The sequence below is a fragment of the Monomorium pharaonis genome, chromosome 9 (genome assembly GCF_013373865.1).
Source record: "Monomorium pharaonis isolate MP-MQ-018 chromosome 9, ASM1337386v2, whole genome shotgun sequence".
NCBI classification, from domain to species: Eukaryota; Metazoa; Arthropoda; class Insecta; order Hymenoptera; family Formicidae; genus Monomorium; species Monomorium pharaonis.
In genome coordinates this window covers 3,716,450-3,741,666 of record NC_050475.1, presented here as the reverse complement: position 1 = coordinate 3,741,666, position 25,217 = coordinate 3,716,450, and the positions used below count along the sequence as shown (strand labels likewise).

General features: G+C 35.2%; 2 protein-coding genes across 10 annotated transcripts in view; one reads left to right on the top strand and one right to left on the bottom strand.

Annotated features, from left to right (window-relative positions):
- The window catches only part of LOC105833544, a 47,779-nt gene extending 29,938 nt beyond the window's left edge, over positions 1–17,841 (top strand). For 7 of the 9 annotated variants that reach the window (XM_012675359.3, XM_028193393.2, XM_028193394.2 and 4 more), the window contains 7 exons: positions 6,891–7,092; positions 8,138–8,390; positions 11,048–11,302; positions 11,615–11,728; positions 12,029–12,211; positions 13,469–13,774; positions 13,968–17,841. In XM_012675359.3, coding sequence (XP_012530813.1) covers positions 6,891–7,092; positions 8,138–8,390; positions 11,048–11,302; positions 11,615–11,728; positions 12,029–12,211; positions 13,469–13,774; positions 13,968–14,141 — 1,487 coding nt within the window. In that variant the 3' untranslated portion in view covers positions 14,142–17,841. The remainder of the gene's footprint in view (positions 1–6,890; positions 7,093–8,137; positions 8,391–11,047; positions 11,303–11,614; positions 11,729–12,028; positions 12,212–13,468; positions 13,775–13,967) is intronic. The other 2 variants (XM_036292336.1, XM_036292337.1) reach the window with 2 other exon arrangements.
- The window catches only part of LOC105833541 (midasin), a 90,876-nt gene that overhangs the window by 64,073 nt on the left and 1,586 nt on the right, over positions 1–25,217 (bottom strand). Inside the window, exons 4-11 of the mRNA XM_012675350.3 lie at positions 24,143–25,194; positions 21,168–23,960; positions 20,400–20,880; positions 19,835–20,207; positions 19,428–19,745; positions 19,041–19,346; positions 18,623–18,847; positions 18,405–18,533 (exon numbers count right to left, since the gene is read on the bottom strand). Of these exons, the coding sequence (XP_012530804.2) occupies positions 18,405–18,533; positions 18,623–18,847; positions 19,041–19,346; positions 19,428–19,745; positions 19,835–20,207; positions 20,400–20,880; positions 21,168–23,960; positions 24,143–25,194 (5,677 nt within the window). The remainder of the gene's footprint in view (positions 1–18,404; positions 18,534–18,622; positions 18,848–19,040; positions 19,347–19,427; positions 19,746–19,834; positions 20,208–20,399; positions 20,881–21,167; positions 23,961–24,142; positions 25,195–25,217) is intronic.

The window sequence follows — 25,217 nt, the reverse complement described above, 5'->3', positions numbered from 1 at the left end:
TGTATCGATGCTCAACAAAAGGCGAATAAAAGCACGATTTATAACAACAAAAGAAAGAAGCACAATTTGTAACAAGATAATCTCTTGTTTCGCAAATATTATGTGCATAATTTAAATAAATTATTTATGTTTTCTTAAGAGAAAAGAAAATCTATGTTTGAGATCTGTTCAGAGACAAACAATCGCTTAATATATTCTAATATATTCTAGTAATTTTAGCATTCTTTCTTGATAAGAAAGTATTACTAAGATTTTTATCAGGTTTTTAAATGTTACGCGTCTAGGATAACTCTCGCAACGATAAACGAGCGAAGGAGGAAATTCGATGAATCATATCGTATATTTTCTTTACAACGCTGTACTAGCAAAATTGACTTTTGATAAGATCGATCGACGACCTGGACAAACTGCTCGGGGATCAGCTATCTCGTAAGGAATTTTTGCGTTTTTTATTTTCGTAAAAATTTCAACATTTAAATCACATCGTGTACGTATCTTTTTTATCGGATTATACGTATTTAAATTATATAATCAAAAATTCAAGATATTTGTAATATTTTCTGAAATAATATCCTAAGCTTTCTTTTGCAATATTATTTTTATTTCACTCATCCTATTTGCTCGATATGATTATATAGTCTTATCTATTTCATTATTTTTTATAGTCCTTGTATAAAGATTCGTATCTAGGAAAATAAAAACTATAAAATTTGATATATTTCTTCCAAAAGCAGAAAAAGTAAAGAAATCTAATTTACTATTTAATGCGCAACTTATCACGAATTGTGGCTTATCACACGCCGATGTGCACACAGTCGTCTAATGCACGACAAGCGAATTAGACGCGCAGCGGGAATTTACAAATTAATCACCCCCGAATGCCGGCATTCATGCATAATCGTGCCGAATCGCGCTCGCTTAAAGGCGAACGATCCTGAATAAGTCACCAGCCGCTTTCAGCCGCTCGGGGAACACGCGGGATCCAATTACCGCAGCGGTGAGGACGCGTAATTAACATCTTTGATGATGTTCCCCCGGCGTTACCGATGCGCCCTCGATCAGAGGCGCCCCTCACCACTTCATGCACGTGCGCGAGAAGGCATAACTCGAAATTTAATTAATCACGCGACGTGATTGCCGCGGGAGTCTCGCGCCGGAATAATCAAAATGTATCCTGCAATCGCGTGATTTCAATGGCGGGGCATATCCACCACGGATTTCCGGCGGTTGCTACATCCCCGCGCATTACCGCTGCTCATGCGAGGAGCAAACTTTCAGAGCGCACGTGATGTATTTTCCAAATTATGCTCGAAGGACAAGCGAGCACGATGAACTCCCATGCATAACAAAGGAATGCTCGATTGCACCAACAGCAACAGCTCGACGATCTGAAATAAGCTTGGTTTACAACAATGCCCTTTCTAAACTGAAACTTCATTTGCAATAAATTTACTTCAAAGTAATCTTCATCTTCTGGTCTGTTGCTAGTTCTAAATATTATTAATGCTGTCAATTGTCATTACAAAATGTTGAAACATTTTTTTTTCGTTCTCAAGTATAACATTTGCTAAGTAACTATTATTTTAATAATGAGATAGTACGAGAGATATTAAACAATGCAATTTATTCTGCGATAAATAACTAGATGTCAAGTAACACTTTACGAATTATTCGGATTGTCATTGGTTTTCAAGAGGAACACGATAACAACTTACAACTATTTTAGATTTGGAAAGAATGGAAAAATCAAAGGCGAGAAAACAACGAAGGAAAAAAGAGAGAAAATATAGTGCTGGAATCTCGTCAAGACTTGATGAATTTATTTAGATCTGCCTAATTGGATTGCTTTAAAATTCCATTACACTCGTTTCTATCGGAATCTACAGGCTCCACTCTGTCTTTGTAAATGTATGTCAATTACCGATATCCTATTTACACACGTACGTGTGTTTACGAGTCTTTGCAAACAAGCGACGTAACAGGCAAGACGATTCACGTAATTGTACGTAAAGTTAAACAGATAATCTCTTTGTCTAATTACGTATCATGTAATTAAGTACTAAGAGCAAATTGTCAACTTTATCACATCGTGTTTAATATAAAATCTTCGTGTTAATTGAAAGGGTAATGTAATGTCTTATACTATCAAGAATAAGATATTTCGAGAGTTCATCACAGGAAAATTTGCATATGCAAATAGCCGCAAAACTATGAGTAATTAAACTTTCGGTACAATATCTCATTTTATATGATATTTATTCAGCAATCTGAGAGATTTTTACTGTCTTCAGATCTGCATAATTGGACGTTTTCGTGCATCACTGCGCTAAACGAAGTGAAATACAGGGTGTCCCAAAATTCGCAATCATCACAAAATACTAGAGCAAGAAAGTTCTTGAAAAATTAAATAAAATAGTTATTTGTATAAATTATTTCAAGCAATAGTTTTAAAAATATAAAGACTTACAGCTATGTATATATATATATAAAAATCAAAGATTACGTTTAGACTGTCTCTCAGGTAGAAGTCATAATGTCATAATGATATCATTTGCCACTTGATGTCATAATGATAATGTCATAAGAGGATCTTTATATGTACCTACTTATAAATCTAATCAAGTCATAATGACACCATTATAATTCTGTGCTTTACCTGTCATGCTTTCATTGATATTACACGCGCGACTGACAAACATACGACTGTCTAAATGTACGTTTGTAATCATCAAATTATATCTCAAAAATTACTATGTGTTTAAAATAAAAATATAAAAATTTCCAAGATAACTAATTTACTTAGTTCTTCAAGAATTATCTTGCTATATTTCGTAAATTTCAGAACATCCTGTATATTTCAATTTATAATTAGTATTGTAAATGCAGGAAATTGCGTTGAGCTTGACTTTCGCAGAATTCCATCTCTCAAGATAAAGTCGTTATCACCATTGTATAACTTTTACATTACAATAACCGTCACATTTTCCTAATTTTTAGAGAGAGAACTAAAATGTAATTCAACGCTTAAAAAGTGATTAAGTCTTAATAAATTAGCTCATAACTTTTGATATTACATTTCATAAAATGTCCATTTAATATCAAGAACAAGAGCTTAAGTATAAACTGCACAAAATAAGATTTTTCGTAGATAGAGAGCAATGTACGATTTGATAATATTACGATGGCTTATTATACATTCTTTGTACGCATTTTTTTTAATTTTCCCCCTTTTTAATTTCTTATCTCAACGCCACCAGTAGCGAAACGGGCGTCACGTGTGTATTTCGTTGCCTAGAAATAACCATAGTAAAACTCACGAAGACGAAACGGAAAACGCCGCGGGGAAAACTTTCCCGCGAGAGATAACTTCGTCCTGGCGCCGGCTGAATATACATTTAAGTTTTGAAACACGCGAAAAGTAATTTCGAGCTTTCGAGCGTTATACCACGATTCTGGACCGCCGCAGGCGAGAGCTGGCCCGCAGCAGGGCGAATTAACAGCAGGTTAATTGTGAGGCGGTCAGGGGGAGGGCTGATGTACAACCTGAAATTGAATTATGTCATCCCCGCGTAAATATGCATGAGATGTCCTCCCGGACGCGGCTAAAAACTCTCGAACAGATGGAAATTACGATTCGTGGGACGGCCAGAAGAAGAAGAAAAACGCACCGAAGAGCACGCATTGTTGGCCGCGATTTAATTCAAGAATTTTTCTTCCCTCCAAATATCCGGCGACTTGTCATTTCTAATCAAGCAATTTATTTTAGAAATAGACGTGAGCTACATATTATACCTAAAAAGGAGACAAAGTCAATAATCGAATCTATCGAAATGTTATCACCGCTTTTCCGCGATGCTGATTGGTTTTTTGTCCCGCTAACTTCATGAAGGGCTTTCAACGCGGAGTTAGCAAATAATAATTTGTACAGATAATTATTTTTGCAATTTATTTTTATAAAGCAAAAAGTAAAAAACTAATATCGCACGCGAAGCGCGCGTCTGTAATGTCTAATCATCGTAAATTTCGAATTAAAGGCAAATTATGAATCGGCTCTCTTTTTCTCTCTCTTTCTTCTTTGTTATATAAAAAGATGTTTTTAGTGGCATAAATTTAATTAATTTAATTAACAAAGTTAGCCAAGAGCACTTTATTTCGCGCAAATTACTTCGTTCAAGAGTAAAAGTATAAGAAAAACTTTGATCTTTTTCAATATTTCAATGTTTGCTTTTCGACTGAAATCGATAGGAAATTATAAGTTTTGATCAGATAACGATGTCAATCTGCTCACGCAACTTAACGATTAAAATCCGATCGATAGAAAGAACGATAAATAGCATACTTTCTGGTAGTAGCACGAGATTCTTTTTTGGCTTCAAATCAGTGAAACTTTTTGCTGCAATCGATAGCTAAAAGGGAAGACTCGCATCGGCCGATTGCCAAGTAACTCTCAGTCATTCTGGAATCGAAAAAGCAGCGACGTCGTAAGACGCTTCCAAGATTCCATGACGAAGCTTTATGGCTGCAAGCTATGAACTTAATGGCAAATATATTTTGGATCTTCTATGTTAGCCAGAAGAGACTGAAAGAACGGTTTGCTATCGTTGTTTATCCAGAAGATTCACTTATAAAACAAGAGATCGTAGTTTCATTTAAAAATAAATTTATCAAAAATGCAAGTCTTTAAAAAACTTGCGATGGAAAAATTTCCAGGGAAAGTTGTAAATAGCTCTAAAACTTAAAAGATCACGTAATGTTGTATGGAGTCTCGCAAGCGAACGCGAACCGCGCGCGTCAACAGGCGACAGCGAGGATATTTTCTCTTCTCACCTTCGTAGTTCCTAACACAATTAACTGCAGCAGGCTGAAATCGAATTAGTTCGTATCGGATGCCGCTTAATTTCGCTGGCTCAGCCATACATCGATAGCTATTGCAGTTTTACCGAAACGAGTCCGACAACGACCGAGTTTTTACAGGTCAAATAAAGTTGAAGCCGCTTCTTGTCTCTGTTTCTCTATGTGCATCTTACTATTTCTCCTTTTTCTCTCTCTCTCTCTTAGTTGACACTACTCGTACGTAACTCTCTCGGTTAATGCGGGTCACGAGTTGGAAATGTGGGTCGTGTATGCACGAAAACAACGAGACATTTCGAAGTCAACGCGCGTTCACGTTTATTTCAGTAAACGAGAACCGAGTGATTTTGCTCGAGGGGAGAGGGATATATGATCTTGTGGTAAGTGCTTCAAAGCGCGGTACATCCCAGAATATACATCGGGGAACCTTCATTGAGCGATAAGAGATGAGATTCTCCCAAGCCAAGCACTTTACTGAAAATTCGTTTGGCCGCATTAGCCATGTTCTACACGATCTTCCGCTTATTCGTTTTTTATCGTAAAAGATACGATAAAAAGATATCTGTAGAAATTAAATGAAACAAAAACAGTTGTGTTATCTACTTGCATATCGATCCTTCATACATTTATTTTTCAAATATAAATTTAATAAAAAATAATTCAATCTAAATAAAAGGGCAAATAAATTATAAAATTGTCTTATTCACAGTTGTAAGACTGAAGCTTAGTGCGGAAAAAGTTCTTTTCTCTTGCAATTCAACTTTAGATATCGTGACATTTCTGACAATGAAAAATCGATCGCAAAAGAAAGTCGACCTGTGAGTGGAGAAAAGTGCAGTAGTTCCGACACATATTGTTCGTTTCCAGGTACAGATATCTATAAAATTCGGATATAGACGCTGCTCCAGTCTCTTCCCTATTTTTCCACTTCCTCACTTTTCTTTCAACAAAGCGCGCGCGCAACTGAATTCCGACGAAAGAATAAACAAGCAATATCGCGTTCACCGGAATGGATATTTCACGCCTCTTCTCCGAGATATCTAGGGACCTCGTGCTCGAGTGAAACTGGTTTAAGCGGGTAAAAATGGTCAGGAAAACTGACAAAGACTAAATCAGAATTAAAATAGGAAGGTTCTGAATAGAATGATTTAATATCTATTTCGATTTACAGCGCCGCGTAAAATAGAATTCTTTTGTAAAGACTGTTTCTTTACAAAATACAAGCTAAAATAGAATTATAAATTATAAGTTGTCAATGTTTGTAAAAATTTGCGCTTTTTTAAAATTTATTTGTTAGTTTAATTTTTTAGATTATTTAAAATTTAAGAGTTTCCATCAGCAACGGGAATTTAGGCGGTAATAACACTTGATATATCTCAAATCATTATACAATTCATGTATGGAATAATTCTAAATAAAATTTCGAGAAGGTAAGATCCTCGATCAAACTTATTATGTTATCCATAGCGATATCAGAGCGATGACCAACCGAATTAGTAGGAATCATTAGCAAAGATCGCTTCTGCTATTCTATAATTATTAAGACGATAATTGGGCATTCTATTAGTGTTGGACCTCTAGTTACATGCAATAAAGGAGGACCATTAAGGTCTAATTAGAGTAATGGGATTTCAATGAGAACCCGAAGCGTGATATGAGGATTGACGGAAAATGGAAATACTTGAGATTCTCGTGCCCTTCATTAATAACGAGATCCCCCCCCCTCCCCTAACGTAACCTAGTATGGTAGATCTAACATATTTTGTACAACTGGAATTGTACGCATCATTAAGAAGAATTCTTATTTAATATGCATATCTGCTAATAATTCTACATTTTACAAAATTGCACTAGATATTTGACATTACTGAATTCGAAGTTAATTCGCATATTAAACTCGAATTCCATTTGGACGTGAAACGTTTAAATAAAATCGGGATTTCAGAATCGCACCGCGGCTCCAATAGCAATTATCAAATAACCACCGGGACACGTTCCGTTCGACAGCGACGGCTAAATGAGACGATTCTCTTGTGCAGGTTCAGCGGTAGCGATGATCGGAGCTAATCTGAGATTCGGCATCGGCGCTTCCGGGAATGTCACGTCCAACGCCACCAAGGTGTTCCAGTGTCACCCCGGCGGTGTAACCGAAGCCACGGTCATATTTAGCCTCGGTGCATTGGGGATGGGGGCGAATATCATCCTCATGACGTTGATACTGGCGAAGCGACAGCTGCGCAGGTACGAGGCGATAATAATCCGCCGAAGAACGGCGCTTTATGATCCCCGTGTGCTTTGCATGGGCTGATCCCGGAATAACGTCCGGAAATTCTTGCGTTATGACCCGTTCGATATACGAGATAGTACCGCTTTCCTATGGGCGTATCACGCGATGCCGCAAAAATTGCAGGATTTTTCTCGCGTAGAGAAAGGCACAGAAAGCTTCGCAGCGCCGTGCCTGTTTTATTACGTTCACCTCATAATGTTCGAACGCGAGTTTGCTGCGCTCGCTCGAAAGAAACATGCCGTTTCAATAAACGAAAGTAAATGTGCTTTATCGCAACTTCTCATACTTTCGAATAAAATTTATACGAGGAAAGGGCGCGTTTAGCTGCCCTATGTGAATTTCAATCTCGAGTAAGAGTATCTTGACTTGTTGAACTTTATTTCAGTACGTGAACAGGCAGCTATACTGCGGCCCGGTAACCGTCACGTGCTGTTTACCGAATAAAATCTCGATCGTATGCTGTATGCTTGCGAGTAAACAAAATATTGTCTGATCGATACGCGAAACATGGTGCATGTAACAAACTGCGGAACTTTCTAAATGCGATACCTCAGGAATGAGTCTCAAGAACGAATTTCAGGAACGTCTCCTATTATCACTTTAATTTCGATTTTTTTTTTTACAAATACATTGATGCAGGAAACTTTTTTTTTTTTAATTACAAGTGCATATTTGTCGCGAATTAAACAGATTGAAATAAAATTCAGTCTATCAAAATCATATATTAAATATCTACAACTGGCAAAGGAAGATATTAAATATTAAAAAATAATGATTACGTTCTAGAAATTTGATATCATACTTTATCAATATTTTGTTTGCATCCACATTTTTTCTGCACAGTTACAAATGAGCTCTAAAATTGCTAGCGATGAAATTGTCGAAGGTATATCTTGTAAGATGCAATAGCTCGGATTAGCAAGAAAGTGGCAGAAGTCGGAGGTGAGACGCGGACGGAATAGTGAATGTGTTGATGTATATTTATCCGGGGATTCACAGGTGGTCTCAGGGACTGTTATTCCACCAAGCCATGGTGGACTGCGCGAGGGCCGCTATATTGCTGCCCCTAGGCTCCAGTATATTGAATTGTCAGCCTGTTAACAAGTGCTCCCTGGTTGAGACCGCCTTTCTGTTACTGGTGACCGTTTCCACGGTGAATATGCTAACGACTGTGCTAAACGACAGCCCGGTATTCCCAGAGAGCGACGAGGAGGCAGAGCTGACCGCTCCCTTGTTGATGGACTCACCCCAGGTAAGAATTATAACGCGGTGTTGTTAAGCGCTAATACAACCCATGCTTTCCATTCGCAACAGGATTTTCTTAGATGTATACTTCATGAATGAAGTAAACAAGTGTTAGAGTCGTGCATAGGTAATAACTCTCGATCCAAGTCTTGACAACTAAGTTTTAACTTATCTCTCAACCCAAAGACTCAGCTCATCCAATTTTCAACTTCCAACCTTCAACTTTCTCGATCTCTTCAATCATTTCTTAACACATTGCGGTTTCTCTAAACCATTTCTCATAAGTGAACGAAGATCAAATGTCCTCCGTTTTATCTAATCATAGAATTTTATCGTTTGAAAGAAATACCAAACATGTAATTTTCCAATTATATCGCGTGCAGATTTGAATACTTGTAGAATTATGCGAAATAGTTTATCGCGTATTATGTCCAACTCGCTAAAGAGTTGAGTTTGCATTTGGTATTACGCTTGTACATTATAGTTACATAATTATTCACTCATATAAATATATATATATATATAGATACTGCTTTTAAAGTGTCAATTCAAATTAAGGTTTGCTTGTGACAGGCTATTGATAAAAAATATTATGACGTATGGACAAAACCGCGTGATTTTGGTCACAAACTGCGGTATTCCATCTCCTATGCAAAATGAGAGAAATTTCCACCTAACCGCATTGTGATAGCAAATTTGGTGCTGACTGATTGCGGTGCAAACCGTCCGCGTCACAGAGATATTAAAGCGAAAGCTGTCAGATTAAATAGAATTTTTTCAAAGAAAATTAATTGCGCCGCAGAAAAACATTAAGTGCACACTCTGAATTGGATATCCTCAGCTTTTTAGTAAATTGTAATTAGTCGATGTTCGTAAAGGAAAAATTTCCAATCAATTTCGTGCCAAATTTCTATATCAAATTACAATAAATAATAAAATATAATCACAAATAAAGTATAAAGAAATAATATTTGTAAATATTGTAAAAATAATTTGATTCTCATAACAAATTAATAAAAACGTTCTATATTTTTACTCAATTTCTCATTCAATTTTAAGCAAATTTTGTTTTTATCCTACTAAACTACATAATGAATTTAATCAAGAATTTAATTTAATAAAGTCGCAAGACAAAACTCTAACACTAAGGAAAGTTATCTTCCAGTTCATCAAGCTGCACGCTTCTAAAATTCGATAGAGACCTTACAAGGAATTCTATATCATTACGGTATAACTCGAGACACTAAATTAGTGCAATTAATTCCTAACGACTTGATTTCCCTACGCGTGTGTAATAGCAATCATAGTTCAAAATTAATTTGACGCAATAACTTGCACATTTAGTGATACTCGACTAGCTTTCGTAATAACAGAATTCTAATAATAGTTCGTTAAACATGTGAGACGTCTATTATTATGTACCCTTTGCAAGAAAATTACACTTGTGGCCTTATAAACATTGAAATAAATTTGTGTAACTATTTTAAATAATATTAATAACGTATTTTCTACTCAGTCTCACGTTTAATTTGTTTAAAACAAGTTTCTTAATTTATACGTAGTTTATTAAACTCGCTTTTAATGAGTTAAATTTCTAAATTGCAAATAAATAATAAAACGTAAAAAATCTAAATTTTAAAAATATATTCAAAAAAGACAATATAAAACAAATTTTACTAGAAATTTAACTTTCAATAATTATTAATGTACGTGAAATGTGTCAATATTTAAAAAATTTTAATAACTTTTTTCTATTTTTGTTAAGAAAGAGGACAATTTAAAATCACATTTGTTGTATTTAGTAGCCAATATATAATTAAAACTTAGGTTCGATAAAATGGATCTCTACTCTTTACGATGGCGGATCAATTCTGGATTACATGATTGCATAGATGTATCAGGTTTGGAATTTAAACGAAGACAATCGGATTATCTCTTAAACTCGTTAGACTAGCCAATCACGATGTCCCAAATGAGATTACGTTTGATCGAATAAATGAATATTTATGAAATTCAAAAGAGAATATATATGATCTTGTGAGAATATATATTTTCTAAAAATTTATGATCGCTATTTGTGATGATTAATCGGTTTTCCGATAATATTTCTACTGATTCTGTATTGTGCTGTACAAACACATCCATAATTATGTTTGTAAAACATTGCTGCGAAAAAATCGTCGGATTAAACACAATACCTTACACTGTTTAATCTGCGGCACTTATTTATAGATTGTCAATATTGCTCAAATAAATAGCTAGTTCGTTGAAATATTTACGAGGCTTGTTGAGAAATTATTTATACACGAATGATTTTAATTAAATTGTGTAAAAATAGTTTTCATATCGTACACTTTATAAAAGGAATAGCAATCAATAACAGTTGAAATCTCATGTATCATTTAGTTATTTAAAAAAGAATAGTAATTTACAAAAAATACGTTCAAACACTAATAATTAATTTAAAGCTATTTTTCAAATAAAATCCGTTTTACATAAAAGTCTCATGTTCGTTATTTAAAAGTTTTTTTTTACTAAACCGTAAACGCAATTCGTGAAACACTAGTTTGTGCAATTTTACACTCGAAAAACTAGGAAAAAAACAATGATTGAAAAAAAATTCTTTTGTGAAGTATATCGAGTAATTTTTCGTTACTTTTGCAGTGCGTGCTTTTTGGCACCTTTATGATATGGTTCGCCAGTATAACTATCAATCTAGGACCCACGTTTCTTAGTGGAGCCTTAGCGGCAAACACGGAGAGCGGTCACAACGCACCTAGCTGTCCGTTGGTACATGGTCCTTTTCGCCATTATATACTCAATGCCCTGTGGATTGTCATCAACATTATTTGTGTAGCGCTCACGCTCTTTCACTTGAGAAAATTGCACAGAGATCTAACGAAAGCTAATGTCGAAGCGGTAAGTGGTACTTAATTGCGTACAGTAAAATCTATCAAATGTTATATTTTATCAATTTAAAAATTTATCCAAATAAATATACAGCATTAAGATAAATATAATAAAATAAGAGTTGTTCTTTCTAAAACTTATAAAAATATAATATATGTTAACTTAGAATTGAAAATTCAGATAACTGTGTTTTTGCATTCTTATAAGAAAAATATTTTTTCTATTTAAAAATTTTATATATTTAATTAAAAAAGTGTTTAATTTTATTTTACTTTTATAAATTTCTTCCTAATCTCTGTACGACAAAGTGTTTATCTACAGGTACGAGTAGCTGGTCTCGTTACAACGCTCGTTAATGTGACGGGAGGACAGCAGGGTGCAACGAATGCACTTGCAACTGAAGACGGCGACACGAGGAACGGTACGACGCCAAAAGTAAGTCATTACGTTAATAATTTTTGACGCAAAGAAAGTCTATGCAACACATATGCACTAATAAAAATCTTTACAAAGTCTTCTCGTTTTGATTGATAATTTTAATAATAGTTAAATATTGTTATAAAACCGCATTTTAAATATTTAAACAGTATATATTGACAGTACCAAGTTTTTCTTGCACATGTACATTTTCCTGCATCTACAAATGGGACATATATGCGAAGCAAGATAGAAAAGAAGGAAACGAGCGCCGTGGCGCGTGAAAGGATGTAAAATTATTCAGCAACGACATTTCAGAGGACGGGTGCCATTGAGGAGCACCGGAAAATGAGAAATTACCTCAGGAGGATGGAACGCGAGGGTGTGCAGAGGGTGAAAATGTTCCTGGTCATAACAGCGGCGTACGTCTTGTTCTGGGGACCATTGTTTTTCGTTACCCTGGTGCACCACCCCGTCATAGGGAATCCTACTGGCTACGAGGTAATTAGAATGTATAGAACGCCGCGACGAGACAATGGGAAGTTTGTATTAATGTTACTTCCGCTCGCGTTAATGTTACTTCCGCTATCGATATTTATGCCCCCACAAATATCGCTCGGTCATTACTTATCGCGCTAGTAATGGCGCGTGTTTGCGCGCACTTGCGATATCAGTGCGAATATTAATAGCTCGGGGATTACGAGTGTCCGCCGCACGTTTACGGGTCGCATTTCGTCCCGGTAAAAACGGCAGTCGTATATGTCTCGTTGCTTATTCATTACGCAAGAACGAGATCTCTTATTAATTTCAAAAGATACATTCGTGATACTAAAATAAAACTGGGCGATGATAAATATTAATAAATATAGCTAACGTCACACAAGTAACATTTTTGTTACCGAAGTTAAGTTAATCGTCTGGCAACGATATAATTACGAATTACAAATCTTTCCTTTTTTGTAAATCCATTATAATTCGGCTTGTTGTATAATTCCTTATAACGTCTAAAATACATGTGCGAGATATAACAAAATATGTCAAGCGATTTTAGTTCAACTTCTGATAACAATACGGAGTTCCGATGGGAACAAATGCGAAAACTTCGCGAGAAAACATGAAAACGTAACTTGCTCGACCGTGCCAGTACGGAGTTACAAGTGAATCGCTCGAGCGAATTCGCAGCTACCGAACAGAGACCCTCCGAGGAATCTTTCCACGAGAATATAAATTTTCAAGAGAAAGAAGTCCCCGTCGAAAAACTCGTTGAGTGACTCGAAGGCATAGCGGTTTTGTTGAGCGTAGCATTGTAGCAGATGCACGAAATAGCCACATTTTATCTCCTCGATGTGCAATAAACTTCCGGTATTTTGACAAAGGGAGAACCATAGTGAAAAACGTAATTTATGAAAAGATAAATCTTCTCATTGTCTAAACATATATATAAGTTTGAATATTTTTCAATGTAGTATTTTTATAACATATATGCTTTTGCATCTCGTAAAGTTCTTTTAAATATAATCTTTCCTTAATTCAAACAGAAGACCAGAGGTTCATATAAATAACATTTTCCATTGCGATTATGTGATTATAATTTCAATTTTGCGCTTTAATAAAAGAAAATTTCTCTCTCTCTGCGACTTCTATTACAAGTACGTTATCGCGCAATTTTGGATTAACTTATAGATTTATGTTCGCAGTAGCACGATGCAAACTATACACCGCATCTAAATCACTGGCTTCCGCGGTTTGTTGTACCAGGTGACTTTACACATCGCGTATGTGCACGCTTTCGTAAACCCGACTCTGTTCCTGGCCCTGCACCGGGGGCTGCGACAGGGGATGTCGGACGTGTGTTGCGGCTGCTGCGAAAGCATCGCCCGGTGGATCCTCGGATCCGCCGCGACCGGCCCGATGCAGAACGTTCAGCTACCCCGATACGAGCCGCCGATGAATCTTCCCTCGCCACCGGATCCACCCCTGGCGTCGGTCGCACCGGCATGTAACCTTTCTGACGTGGCACTCCTAAAACCACCCCTGCCACCGACTGCCAAACATTTACTGGTGGTAGGACACTCGTCCGAGTAATCGCCGAAGTCTATCGCAGAATTCGCGCCTAATCACTTAAGAAACTTAAGAGAATTTAAAGAATAATCCAATTTTCCTTAATAATTCTCCTTTCCAGAAATGTTATTGTTTTAATTATGATTCTTATTAAATAAATATTTTACTCAAACTTACGACAAATACAAAATTACAGGACGACTCCATCGTGATACCACCCGATCCTTGGAGTCTGAGTTCGCGACCGAAGAGCACGTCTAGTCTGTACGAAGAGGAACTAGCTAGGAGACCGAGCCTTCTACTACCACCACCAGCGGAACTAAACGATCTGCAAATGAGCCCGACGAGTAGTGACTTGCCCAGCGAATAAACGACCTTAATCAACATCGAACCAAAAAGCGCATCAAGTGCAGTGTAAAAATAATTGTAAAAAGATAAAAACAGATTAAAAAGGACCTTCCTATCCTCTCAATCCTCTCTTGAAGCATTATACTCTAATCAGACATTCATATACATTTATTGATAAAAAGCCGAAATCAAATGAGTTATGTATTATAAATATTGCGTCATTTAATGATCTTTTAATGAGCGTTAATATATAATCAGCGAAACTATTATCTGCAATTGCGTTTGAAAACATCCGTAAAATTTTACGTTTATGCAATTTTTAATGTCAGCATTAATTAGATGGAATTAAAGATTAAATTGTAAATCTATATAAAATTGAAAATTTGGTTCCTATGGATATTTACGATATCAAATAGGCGAGAGAACATTAAGATAATGTTAAAATTTCGTACGAATAACAGATCTCGACTTTTGTTAGGGAAAGAAGTTACTCAAAATTTAATATGCACATTTACTTTTACGATGCGTACATATGATAGATTTTAAAAAACTGACAGACTGACTTTTCACAAAACTCGTACTCATGTATAATATATGTATATCAATTTGCACAAATCTAACGTCCAAAATCGTCAGTTAAAATAATGTAAAGATCATTACTTTCATATCTAAAAAATGACGTTATCTTGCCACATTTAGAACATTTATATGCATTTTAATTATTGCAAATGCATGATTAGAATTTTTTCCAACATTTTTTTAACGATTTTTATCCTAACAAATAACGTGCTAATGTACCTTGTCATTCATGGAATCCCAGAGATAATTAACAAAATATGAACATCTTTCTAAACAATTATAACGCAGTAAGTTACTGATAATTAAAAGATAAAAAAATTAAGCATTTAAAAATGAAATACAATTCTGTTTAGAATTGCAGCGTTAAGACCGGTATTCATATTTGATTTTTATTTCAAGACCATTTCAATCTTAAGATGCTAAAGAAACTCTATAACTGAAATGACATCTTAAGATTTAAGACGATTTTAAATATAAGAATGGACTATGAATACTGGTTTAAGGGGTGATTGTTCCAACTTCTTGATAAACTTTCCTATCAGATAAGCAATATGTCTATCTTCATTTTTTCTTAAATAAATGAAAACACATATTTATTTGATAGATAAATTTATCAAGAAGTTGGAACAACTGGACCTTAAATTATGTTAATTTAATATTCTAGATGTGCATTAAACTTCAATGCATACTTTATATAATAGTAACTAAATAATGAAAGTATGTTTACTTATCACTGCAAGCAGAATAAAGTTCAGATATCATTTGATATAATTCAAATTAAAATTCAATTTCTTTTTCATTTGTATATTATACGTTATGACAAATTATAAAAAATAAAACGTGACAGATCGAGGAGAGAAATGCAATTCACCGGGCATCATCTAAATGTATCTGTGATTGCTTATAAACGTCCTAGTCTCTTCGTCATTGTGGTGTCACTAATAGATTCTTAGAAGATATATATTATACATATATTATATTACAGAGCGAAACCTTAGAGATATTAAATAATATTAATTTTGCTTTTTCAGCTAGAACAGAACTGAAAACAAAACAAATATCTGGCAAATCAGAGAATTATATAACACATAGTATAATTATCTATATATGTATCTGGAAGAAAGATTTATAATTTCTGTATTTAGCCGAGCTATAGGTGCACTTATTAAATATATGCAAAGATCGAATGCGCAGTCCTGCCGCGCTTAAAGTCCTTCGTAAAACTATTGCATGAGCTTCTTCATCTGGGGACTCAATCTTCTCAAAACGAAATATTATATATATTGAATTACATATATATTTTCTACGACATTTTAGAGATTACACCCGTTGCAACCGCATGATGCATCAGCGTCCTGCCGCGCCGATCAATTATGCATTACATCAATACTTTTGTTTTAAACAAATAAGAAAAATTAACAAGAGTATGTAAGCAAAGTACCCAGTCGTTTATTCGACAAATAGAGAACGGAAAATAATTACAGCCAATGTAAATATGAGCCATGTGTATTCTTAATATTAATAATCTCTAATTATTTTGAATTTAATGTTATAATTAAAACAACAGCGAACCAAAACCGAGATATTTCCATATATTTCCAAATATTTGCTCATCACATTTCTATAATAAAGAAAAACTTGAATTCGAAGTCTTACACCTCGAAAAATTATAATGTTAAAATAATTAACACAATATTAGAGAACATATTAAAATACGATCGATTCCGAATATTAAAGCAAAAACAAATAATATTAAAAACAATCAAAATTTAATTGTACTTAAAATTGACAAATTATGATTGATTAAATGTGATTCTTTAAAGCACGTAGTATTTTGCGAATTAAAAATATAATTACGAGAATAATTAAAAGTAATGATTTCCACTAATTTATGTAAAAATTATTCATATCAAGCTGCATCACACTACATCGTAGTTAGCAGATCATAATCGTGATAAATTATCCTTTAAAAATCTAACTAGCAAATTTCAAGAAAAATATTTGAAATTTCTGAATGTGGAATCTAATGAAAAATAATTCTTAACGTGTTTATATTATTTGTAAGTCTAATTGAAAGCAACACAAATTGAATATATCATTAAAATTTCTTCCAAAATTATAAATAATATGCACTATTGGCATAATTAAAAATATATTAAAGTGTATTAAAAGTATCAATGTAAAAATTGTTTCTTATTGTATAGCAAAAAGCATATCAATGTAGAGAAGTGTGATGTATTTAAAAACGAATATGCAGTATAACGTTACATGGCAAATATCGATATTTATTAAAATTATGTGAGATTAATATCTTCACCCAATCTTTTGTTTCTTTGTTCACCAGAGATGTGTTAAAAGCAGCGCACGAAGGATGCTGCTTATATGTACAAGTCAATTAATTGTAACTACCACCAAATACTTTCTTCTTAGGTATTACGTCGCGTGTGTAATAAAATGTTTAATGTAAATTAATGTATATTATATATGTAAGAAAATGGCAGAACAAGACCGAAATTTTTTATTGTAATTTTATAAATGCTATATCAAGAACGTAAATCGATTAATAGCAATTGTAAGAAAAAAATCAATATTTAGAACTGCACTAAAAATATATAAGATACGTTTGAATTGCAAGTGTCGTAGTCACGACTATATATTTAAAATATGAATCGTGTATTTTGGGGGGAGTAATATTATTTTAATTTATCTCCTATGTTTATTTACTTCTTATTTCTCAAGGAATCAAAAATATAAAATTTGAAATCTGTTTGTTTGAAAATGTTTATGTATTTTAAAATATACTCAATATGTAAAATACGTATACCCAAAATTCTAAAGTGTAATTATTTAAATATTTATACCAACGTATCTAACCAATCTGTTCAACTTTTAACAAATAAGTATATCTTGGAATTGTTATTAAAATCGATTTTTTCATAGCGTTCTTGAAAGTTAAAGCATTCAAGCGAATTATTCTAAATAATCTCATCAGGGCAAAATATTACTATTAAGAACATTTCTAAGAAAACGGTGCCTGAAAAACCGAAATACTGCTGTAAATTGGCAGCAAAATATGCGAAATGACATCGTAAACTACATAAATTATACAAGTATAAATTTATCCTTGCCAAAAAAGAAAGAGAGAGAGAGAGAGCATGAATTATATTCAAATGTATATAAAACCTTGCTCACATATTTAAAATAAAAGTATGTGTAATATATAAATTATATGTTCCTTTTATTAAACTGAAGTACTGTGTATTTTAAATATAGCGACATAAATTGCAATATACTTTTTAAATTAAGTACATATTTGTATATATTTAATCATTTTCGAAAATATTAATTATTTCTTTAAAAAAATAAATTCTGAAGAATATAAAAAATTGAAAATTTCTTATATATTGAAAAAATCAAAGCAAAGGTTTTATGTGTTGAATAGCGACTCTTAAAGTAGATCAAAGATATTAGTGAAAGATACCAGGCAAAATTATAGTCTGCTAACGCACTGACTTATGCATAATGTAAATTACTCTTCCAAATCATTCAATTTCTTCAGAAAATCCGAGACCCATGAATGAGTATACATATAAGGAATAATTAGGAGGCTTTAATATTCAATATTCAAAGAATCAGCCCTTCAATAAACACATTGGCAAAACAACAACTGGTTAATATTAAATATATATCTCACGTTGTCACTTACCTGTTCGAAGCCACCTAATATCTCTGTCGTATCCATCGCAGAATTCATGGCAATCGATCTCAACTTCTGGCCTGTCAAAGCGGCAAGTAAACGAACCACACTGCTTTTCCCGCAGCCTGAAGCACCAACCTATAACATTAAATTTAATTATATTACAGCTAATTAATTAAAGATGGAATTCTAACAAAAATTATTCAGTAATACATAAATAAACGTACAAGTATTGACATCCAATTCATCTTGACGCATTTCATGAGACTTTTTAATATCTTTTTTTGTTCTCTGAGCACTAACAAATTAAAGTCCTGTGGTTCATTGAGGTTTTTTCGATTTAACATTGTGTCACCGATAAAAAGTTGATCTGCCGTAATGTACATGGGCAATTGGTTGGGTGAAAGAGGATATTTCTCAAGCAAAAAAATTTCTTGATATATCTGATAGACCTAAAACAAATTAAAAATACGGAAAATGTTTCTAGTAATTATTATTAACATTAATAATAACAATAATATATTTGACATATTTTATATTTTACAAAGTATAGAAAAGTTATTATTTCAGTACAATTCTGAATTCTATTATTTTTCGATATTTTCAAATATTTTAATAAACATAACTTTATAACAATCCATTTACCTTTTGTCTATCTTCATTAGTCCGCATTCTGTTAACATAAATAAGTTCCATGCTATCACTAGGATTAAACTGTTTATTGACGCAGAATTCGTCAGAAGCAGCTTTAATAGTTGTTTCGCACCATCGAGTAATATCTCGTAGATTCATTTCCCATGGAGACCCGGCATGCCCCCATATGATGCCAGCTTCTGACGCTAATTTGCTATTGAATTGCACCATGTTACTGATTAATTCTGTAGGAAGTTGTGGAAATTGCACACTGAGTATGAATTTCAAATCTTCTTCTATTAATGCATCTATAGAAACCTGCAAGAACAATAAACATTACATTACAAAAATACCTTCATAGCACTTTTATTATATCATGATATATCCTTGAATATACACCTGAGTAAATCTATTTAAAAAAGATCTCGGTAAGCCTCGTCTGGCCCCACCTTGTCGTAAAGGATTCTGACAACCAAACAATCTTGTACCAGGTTTAACCGAAAACGTCTTTCCTAGTTCGGGGATGTATATCTCTCCCCTATGATCAAAGCACGCGTTAAGGCCTTCCAGGACTGACTGCGTTGCTAGGTTTAATTCGTCGAGCAGTATCCAATATCCGGCACGCAAAGCTCGCAAAAATGGTCCATCTCGCCATGCAAATTCACCGCCTTTTCCGCCTTCTACGGGAAGATCAGCACCAAACAAATCGGACACATCCTATGGACACAAGAGCATATTATTTTAATAATAAAATAAGCTGTAATTTAAGAGTGTGATGAGAATAAACTTGTCTCATTTTATAATACCGTTTGGTCGCTCAAATTTATTCTAAGCAACGTATGTCCTGCGGCTTTCGCGAGTGCAGAAACTAAACTAGTTTTTCCTACACCCGGACTTCCTTCCAAAAGAATTGGTTTATTTAACTGCAATGCTCTTAGCAGCTTTAACGTATTCAGTTTCGTAGTGGGAGTTGTAAATGTAAATGCATAATCTTCGCAAATAGTACACGAACCTTTTTTAATATAAAATGGTAACATTCCGAATACGTCTACAGCATTTACAACGACGTTTTTATGCACTACAGCAGTTTCCATGTCAAGTTCAGATTTTATTGTATTTTCAACCTCTGACTTAATAAATCGAAAAGCAGCCTTTGTAAAATCTTTCAATTTACTGACACTAAAAATAAATAACAATCGATTATTGAGCACTGAAATTTTTATCAAACTAAATGAGTATTAATATTTAAATAATTTAATAAAAATAAATAAAATATTATCAAATTGAAAATTAGAATAAATACTTTTTTACATTTAAAAGTAAAATATTAGACTATAATAAGGAATTAATAATAGTATTAATAACATTTACCTCTCTGAACCTGTTGAACCAGATCCAAGACTATCGATGTATGTGAGACATGCACCATGATAATATGCTTCTCCAATCGTCAGTTTCGATAATAGAGTATCGCCAGTGGACACATTTATAAAATCGACCCAAGTAAGCACATCTCGTATGCTCACAGTGAGTTTCTTACCTACTTCGGTGGTTTGCAACCATTCAATGAATCTCAATATTGCGGTGGCGATGGATTCTCTCATTGTTTGAGAATCAATGTAAAGATTATGTACTATTATATCGTACAGATCGTTTCTGGCCATACAACCTTCACACCACACTTCGGTGAAGCGATTTCGTAAGGCTGGTGAGAGTTCCTTTTTACCGTAATCACCACCGGGATTCATCGTGCCGACGAATACAAATTTCTCGTCCGCCACGATCACGGTGTTCTCTTCACCGTGCGAAGACTCTATTCCCCTCTCAGCTAATAGAAGATTACGCTCTGGTTCTGTACAGAAAAAGATTTAATATAAAAAAATAATATTTAAAAAATAGAGATTATTTTCTCCTTAAGATGGAAACGTAAAATATAAAAAATTTCTTTATTAAATTCAATAATAAAAATTATCATTTTTTTACATTTTTGTCCTACAAGAAAAGTTACATGTTCTATCCCAAAGTAAGCTTTATAATAAAATAAATCAAATTCTCTAATCTCTTTTTATAACAATTATATACACATAGAAGATATAATTAATTTCTTCCGATAGAACATATAATCTGTTTTATACTAACCTAAAAGTGAATTTAATCGCTCCAGAACGCTATCATCGGCCAACGAAATTTCGTCAGCTAAGAACAAATCACCGTTACGCATGGCATTTATTAGAGGACCATCCACCCACTCAAAGAGCCTCTGATCGTTTTCAACATGCTCTCGAACGGGGCGCAGATTTCCCAGAAAATCGGATGATTCAGTATGCATGTGGCAATTCACACCACGCATAGCTTGACCGTTAATAGCCGCAATTAACTGGCAGACTGTGGTCTTGCCTCCGCCAGTTTCTCCAATCAGCAACACTGGTTCCTTGAACTGGCAGGATTTCTTCACCAGAACTGCCATTCGACGCATGTGATAGGTCCAGACAATATGGCCAAAGCCAGAGATATTATTGTTTAAAATCTCCTCCAATATATGTCTCGTCACTGGTGAAGTTTTGTCATTCAGCGTGAACAAGCTGTCAGGATCCACGTCCCGTCTTAAATGTTTTTTTATTACTTGTCTTATTTCGTCTGCTTCTTCAGCTTTGCGGACCTTAGCGGCGAGAACAAGGTAGCCCTCGTCAGCCAGATGTTGACTCCAATCGTACAGTTTGCCGCCTACGTCGGGCGCCAATCTATATCTCTCACCCCAACGAAACAGATCTCGTAGAGTTATGAATCCTTTTTTACCGGCGAAAGCCGCCGTGCTTTTACGCCTTATCTGGAGATCCGTCATTACGTTAATTACCTGTTTGCAGTAAGACTCTGGCATACTACATCTCTGATTGAGTATTATCTGTAACTCGTTTGGTGGTATCTCGTCAAAGTGCAATTCTACAAATCGGTTCCTAAACGCTCGCGACAAAACTTTTCGACCGCCGTAGAGTCCAGGTGGATTTTGTGTTGCAAATAGCATAAAATGCTCGTGCGCCTTTACCACCTGTTGCGTCTCGGGTATAAACAGTTCTCTGTTGTCGTCGAGCACTCGATTAAGAGCTTCCAGAACATCACTTGGAGCTAAATTTAATTCATCCAAAATAATCCAATGTCCTTTGCGCATTGCGTCAACTAGGATACCTTCCTTGAATATCAGCTTGCCGGTCTCATCCGCGATGTAACTTCCGACATACTCCTGTAAGTCCGTATGCTCGTGATTGTTTATACGGACACAAACGTGTCCCGTAATCTTCGCTAGATAGGTGATCAAACTGGTCTTGCCCACGGATGTGTCGCCTTGAAGCAAAACTGGAATTTTTCCAATCGACACAACTCTCACTAAATCTCTCAAATTTCTTCTAACGGAATCAGTCAATATGTAATTGTTAGGTGTTTCGGGCGTTAGACTGCCTTGCAAAACCCAATATCCTTCGATGTACACGTATTCTTCTTCTGGACTGCATCTTGGTTTTGGTATAGGAGTGCCAAGAACTGCTTTAACACTCTTGTTATCGAGGATAGCTTTCGCGATCATTCTCTGTACAATCGGATATGAGTCATAATCCAGCTGCGTCAGGAAGCTCAGAGAAAAAGCTTCATATAGAGATCTTAAAACATTGCCGCAAGGATTTGACGCGGAGATGTACAACGCGCGACACAGCGTTCTCAAACTATAATGCGGCTTATGTGCTGTGCCGTCGAACAACGTGCTGGTAGCCTCCTTCCTCACATTCAGATAAAACTTGACGATCGTCTCGTGTTTTTCCAGCGGCAGATTTAATTCCGCCAGATAGGAACTCACTAGCAATTGAAGATCCGATCGCTCAGTCAACTCGTCGATGTAAAACTCAGTAAATCTGTTTCTTAAACCAACTGGTAAATCTCTCTTGCCTACGTCTGTTGCCGGATTCATACAAGCGAATACTGTGAAGTCAGGATGCCTCTTCACGGGTTCTCCATCACCGCGCTCCAGTAGCGGCAAAGACTCCGAAGAGCCTTCCAATAAACCAGAGAGACATTCCAGAGTCTCTGCGTTTGCCAGATTGATCTCGTCTAGAAGAACCCAATGACCGTTTCGCAAAGCTCTGACCAAACTGCCTTCTATAAAAGAGAATGCCAATGCATACTGACTCTTCACTTGAGTTCCCAGCTTGTCCAGTTTCTCCAGCATCTTTTCCCACTTTCTCAGCATATCTATATCAGTCTGTATATCACCCTGATCGGATTTATCTTGAGAATTTTTTTCTTGTTTGGAATGTCTCGAAACGTTTTTCTCAAATGCATTATCCTCGAGGTATTTATCATATTTATCTTTCAATCTCTTCACAGCGGCGCGTGCACTGTGGCTCATCAAAGTGACGAGATTCTTCCACTTCTGCTGCTTGTGACACAGAGCGATGTGTTTGAGAAACTTTCTGTTTGACTCAACTACAAAGTAAGAGCAAAAGAGGATCTCAAACTCCTCTCGAATAGGCGTAATCAGGAACTTGAGATCTACCGGTTTGTACCCCCCTAATAGATCTGCGCTTTCGCTCTGCTGATTCATATTTATGATTATTAATTTGTGACCGGTGCTTCGCGCTAGGTACTGTATCGAACTCGTTTTTCCAGTACCGGTCTCGCCAACCAACAGCACAGGCTCCTTTTGCATAACGCAGCTAGCTATACGCTCCAATAGACACGCGGATGGTCTTGTGAAAGAAAAATTAATCTTGTCTACATCTAATCTCGCGTATTGCGCTTTCTTACGAACCAATTTCGCTCTGCCCGCTATCAGAAGCTCGGAAAGTAGGGCTATGGACGGTTTGTGCATGTTGCAAAAGTATTCCGCCTTTGTTTTTATAATACCAAGTTTATGAGCTACCGCCATCGCCAAATTTAATCGTTGCTCTAAAAAAAATATTATAATTAATTCAATATTAAATAATATTTAATATAAAAACATTTTTAAATATTTTAAAAAAAGAAAAAAATTATAAATTTATATACAATTAATAAATAAAAAAGATCTAAGAATAAGTATATTTTATATATTATAATATATTTAAACAGAAGAATTAGGCAGAACCTACCTTGGTTAGGCACTGAACAGCAAAAGACATCTAGAGCATCCTGAAATATCTTCAATGCGGAATCCGGCGATGATACATCGAAATCGACGATAGCTCTAGAGCACCATTTTATTAAATCTCGCGTCGATGTCTGTCGTCCAATCTTCAGTAGTATAACATCACTCGTGTTACTTTCACAATCATGATCTCCAACAGAGAACAACAGGAACACATCTACTATTCTAGTTGCAATTGTGCTCAATATTGGAAAGGCTGTTTGGACTACGATCACTAATTCGTCCTTAGACAGAGGCTCCACGTTTAGGCATAACCAGTGTTTCTGCAACAGACTCGAGGATCCCGTAACGTGTCTTTGAATGCCCGTAGTAGACATTGTCAGTCGCTGGGTAACAAACAGCTGAAATCCACTGTTGGCGTAGATGGTATCACGATAGCCAGGTACGCAGAGCGTCCCGGTTTCCATTAGATTGCTCAAGACGCTGGCTACATCGAGGGCGGCGCTGTCCACGTCTTCCAGGAGCAGCCATTTGCCAGCGATAACCGCCTGCGTGAGAACACCTGGCTGCCAGACAAATTCACCGGGCACGTCAGTACACCTGTACATTCCCAGCAGCATTTTTGAGTCTGTCTGATCGCCCAGTTGTACTTTAACAAAGTTTGACGTATCGTGTCCGGTGATTCCAGCTAGATACTCCACAAGAGCCGTCTTACCGCAACCAACTGGACCTTGCAGACAGATACATTTTCTGGAGCCAATGGCTATGGCCAGACTCTGTAAATTTTTTCTTGTAGAAGAAACCAAAACCAAATTACAAGTGCTCCTATTTTTGCCTAGAGTGGGCAATAAAATGCCACCGACAGATACAATAGATGAGATATTTTTCACTATGTCTTCCACCGACTCAAAATTGGCACAGACAATACTAGTATCTATGCCCTTATCTTTGTAATCAATTAAAAATTTTCTAAAATTTGGAATAAATGTTTGTGTGCATGACAGTCTCGTCGATTCAGACATGTTTAAAACTATTGCTATACATTTTAAGGCAATCCTGAAATCAAATTAACAAATCTT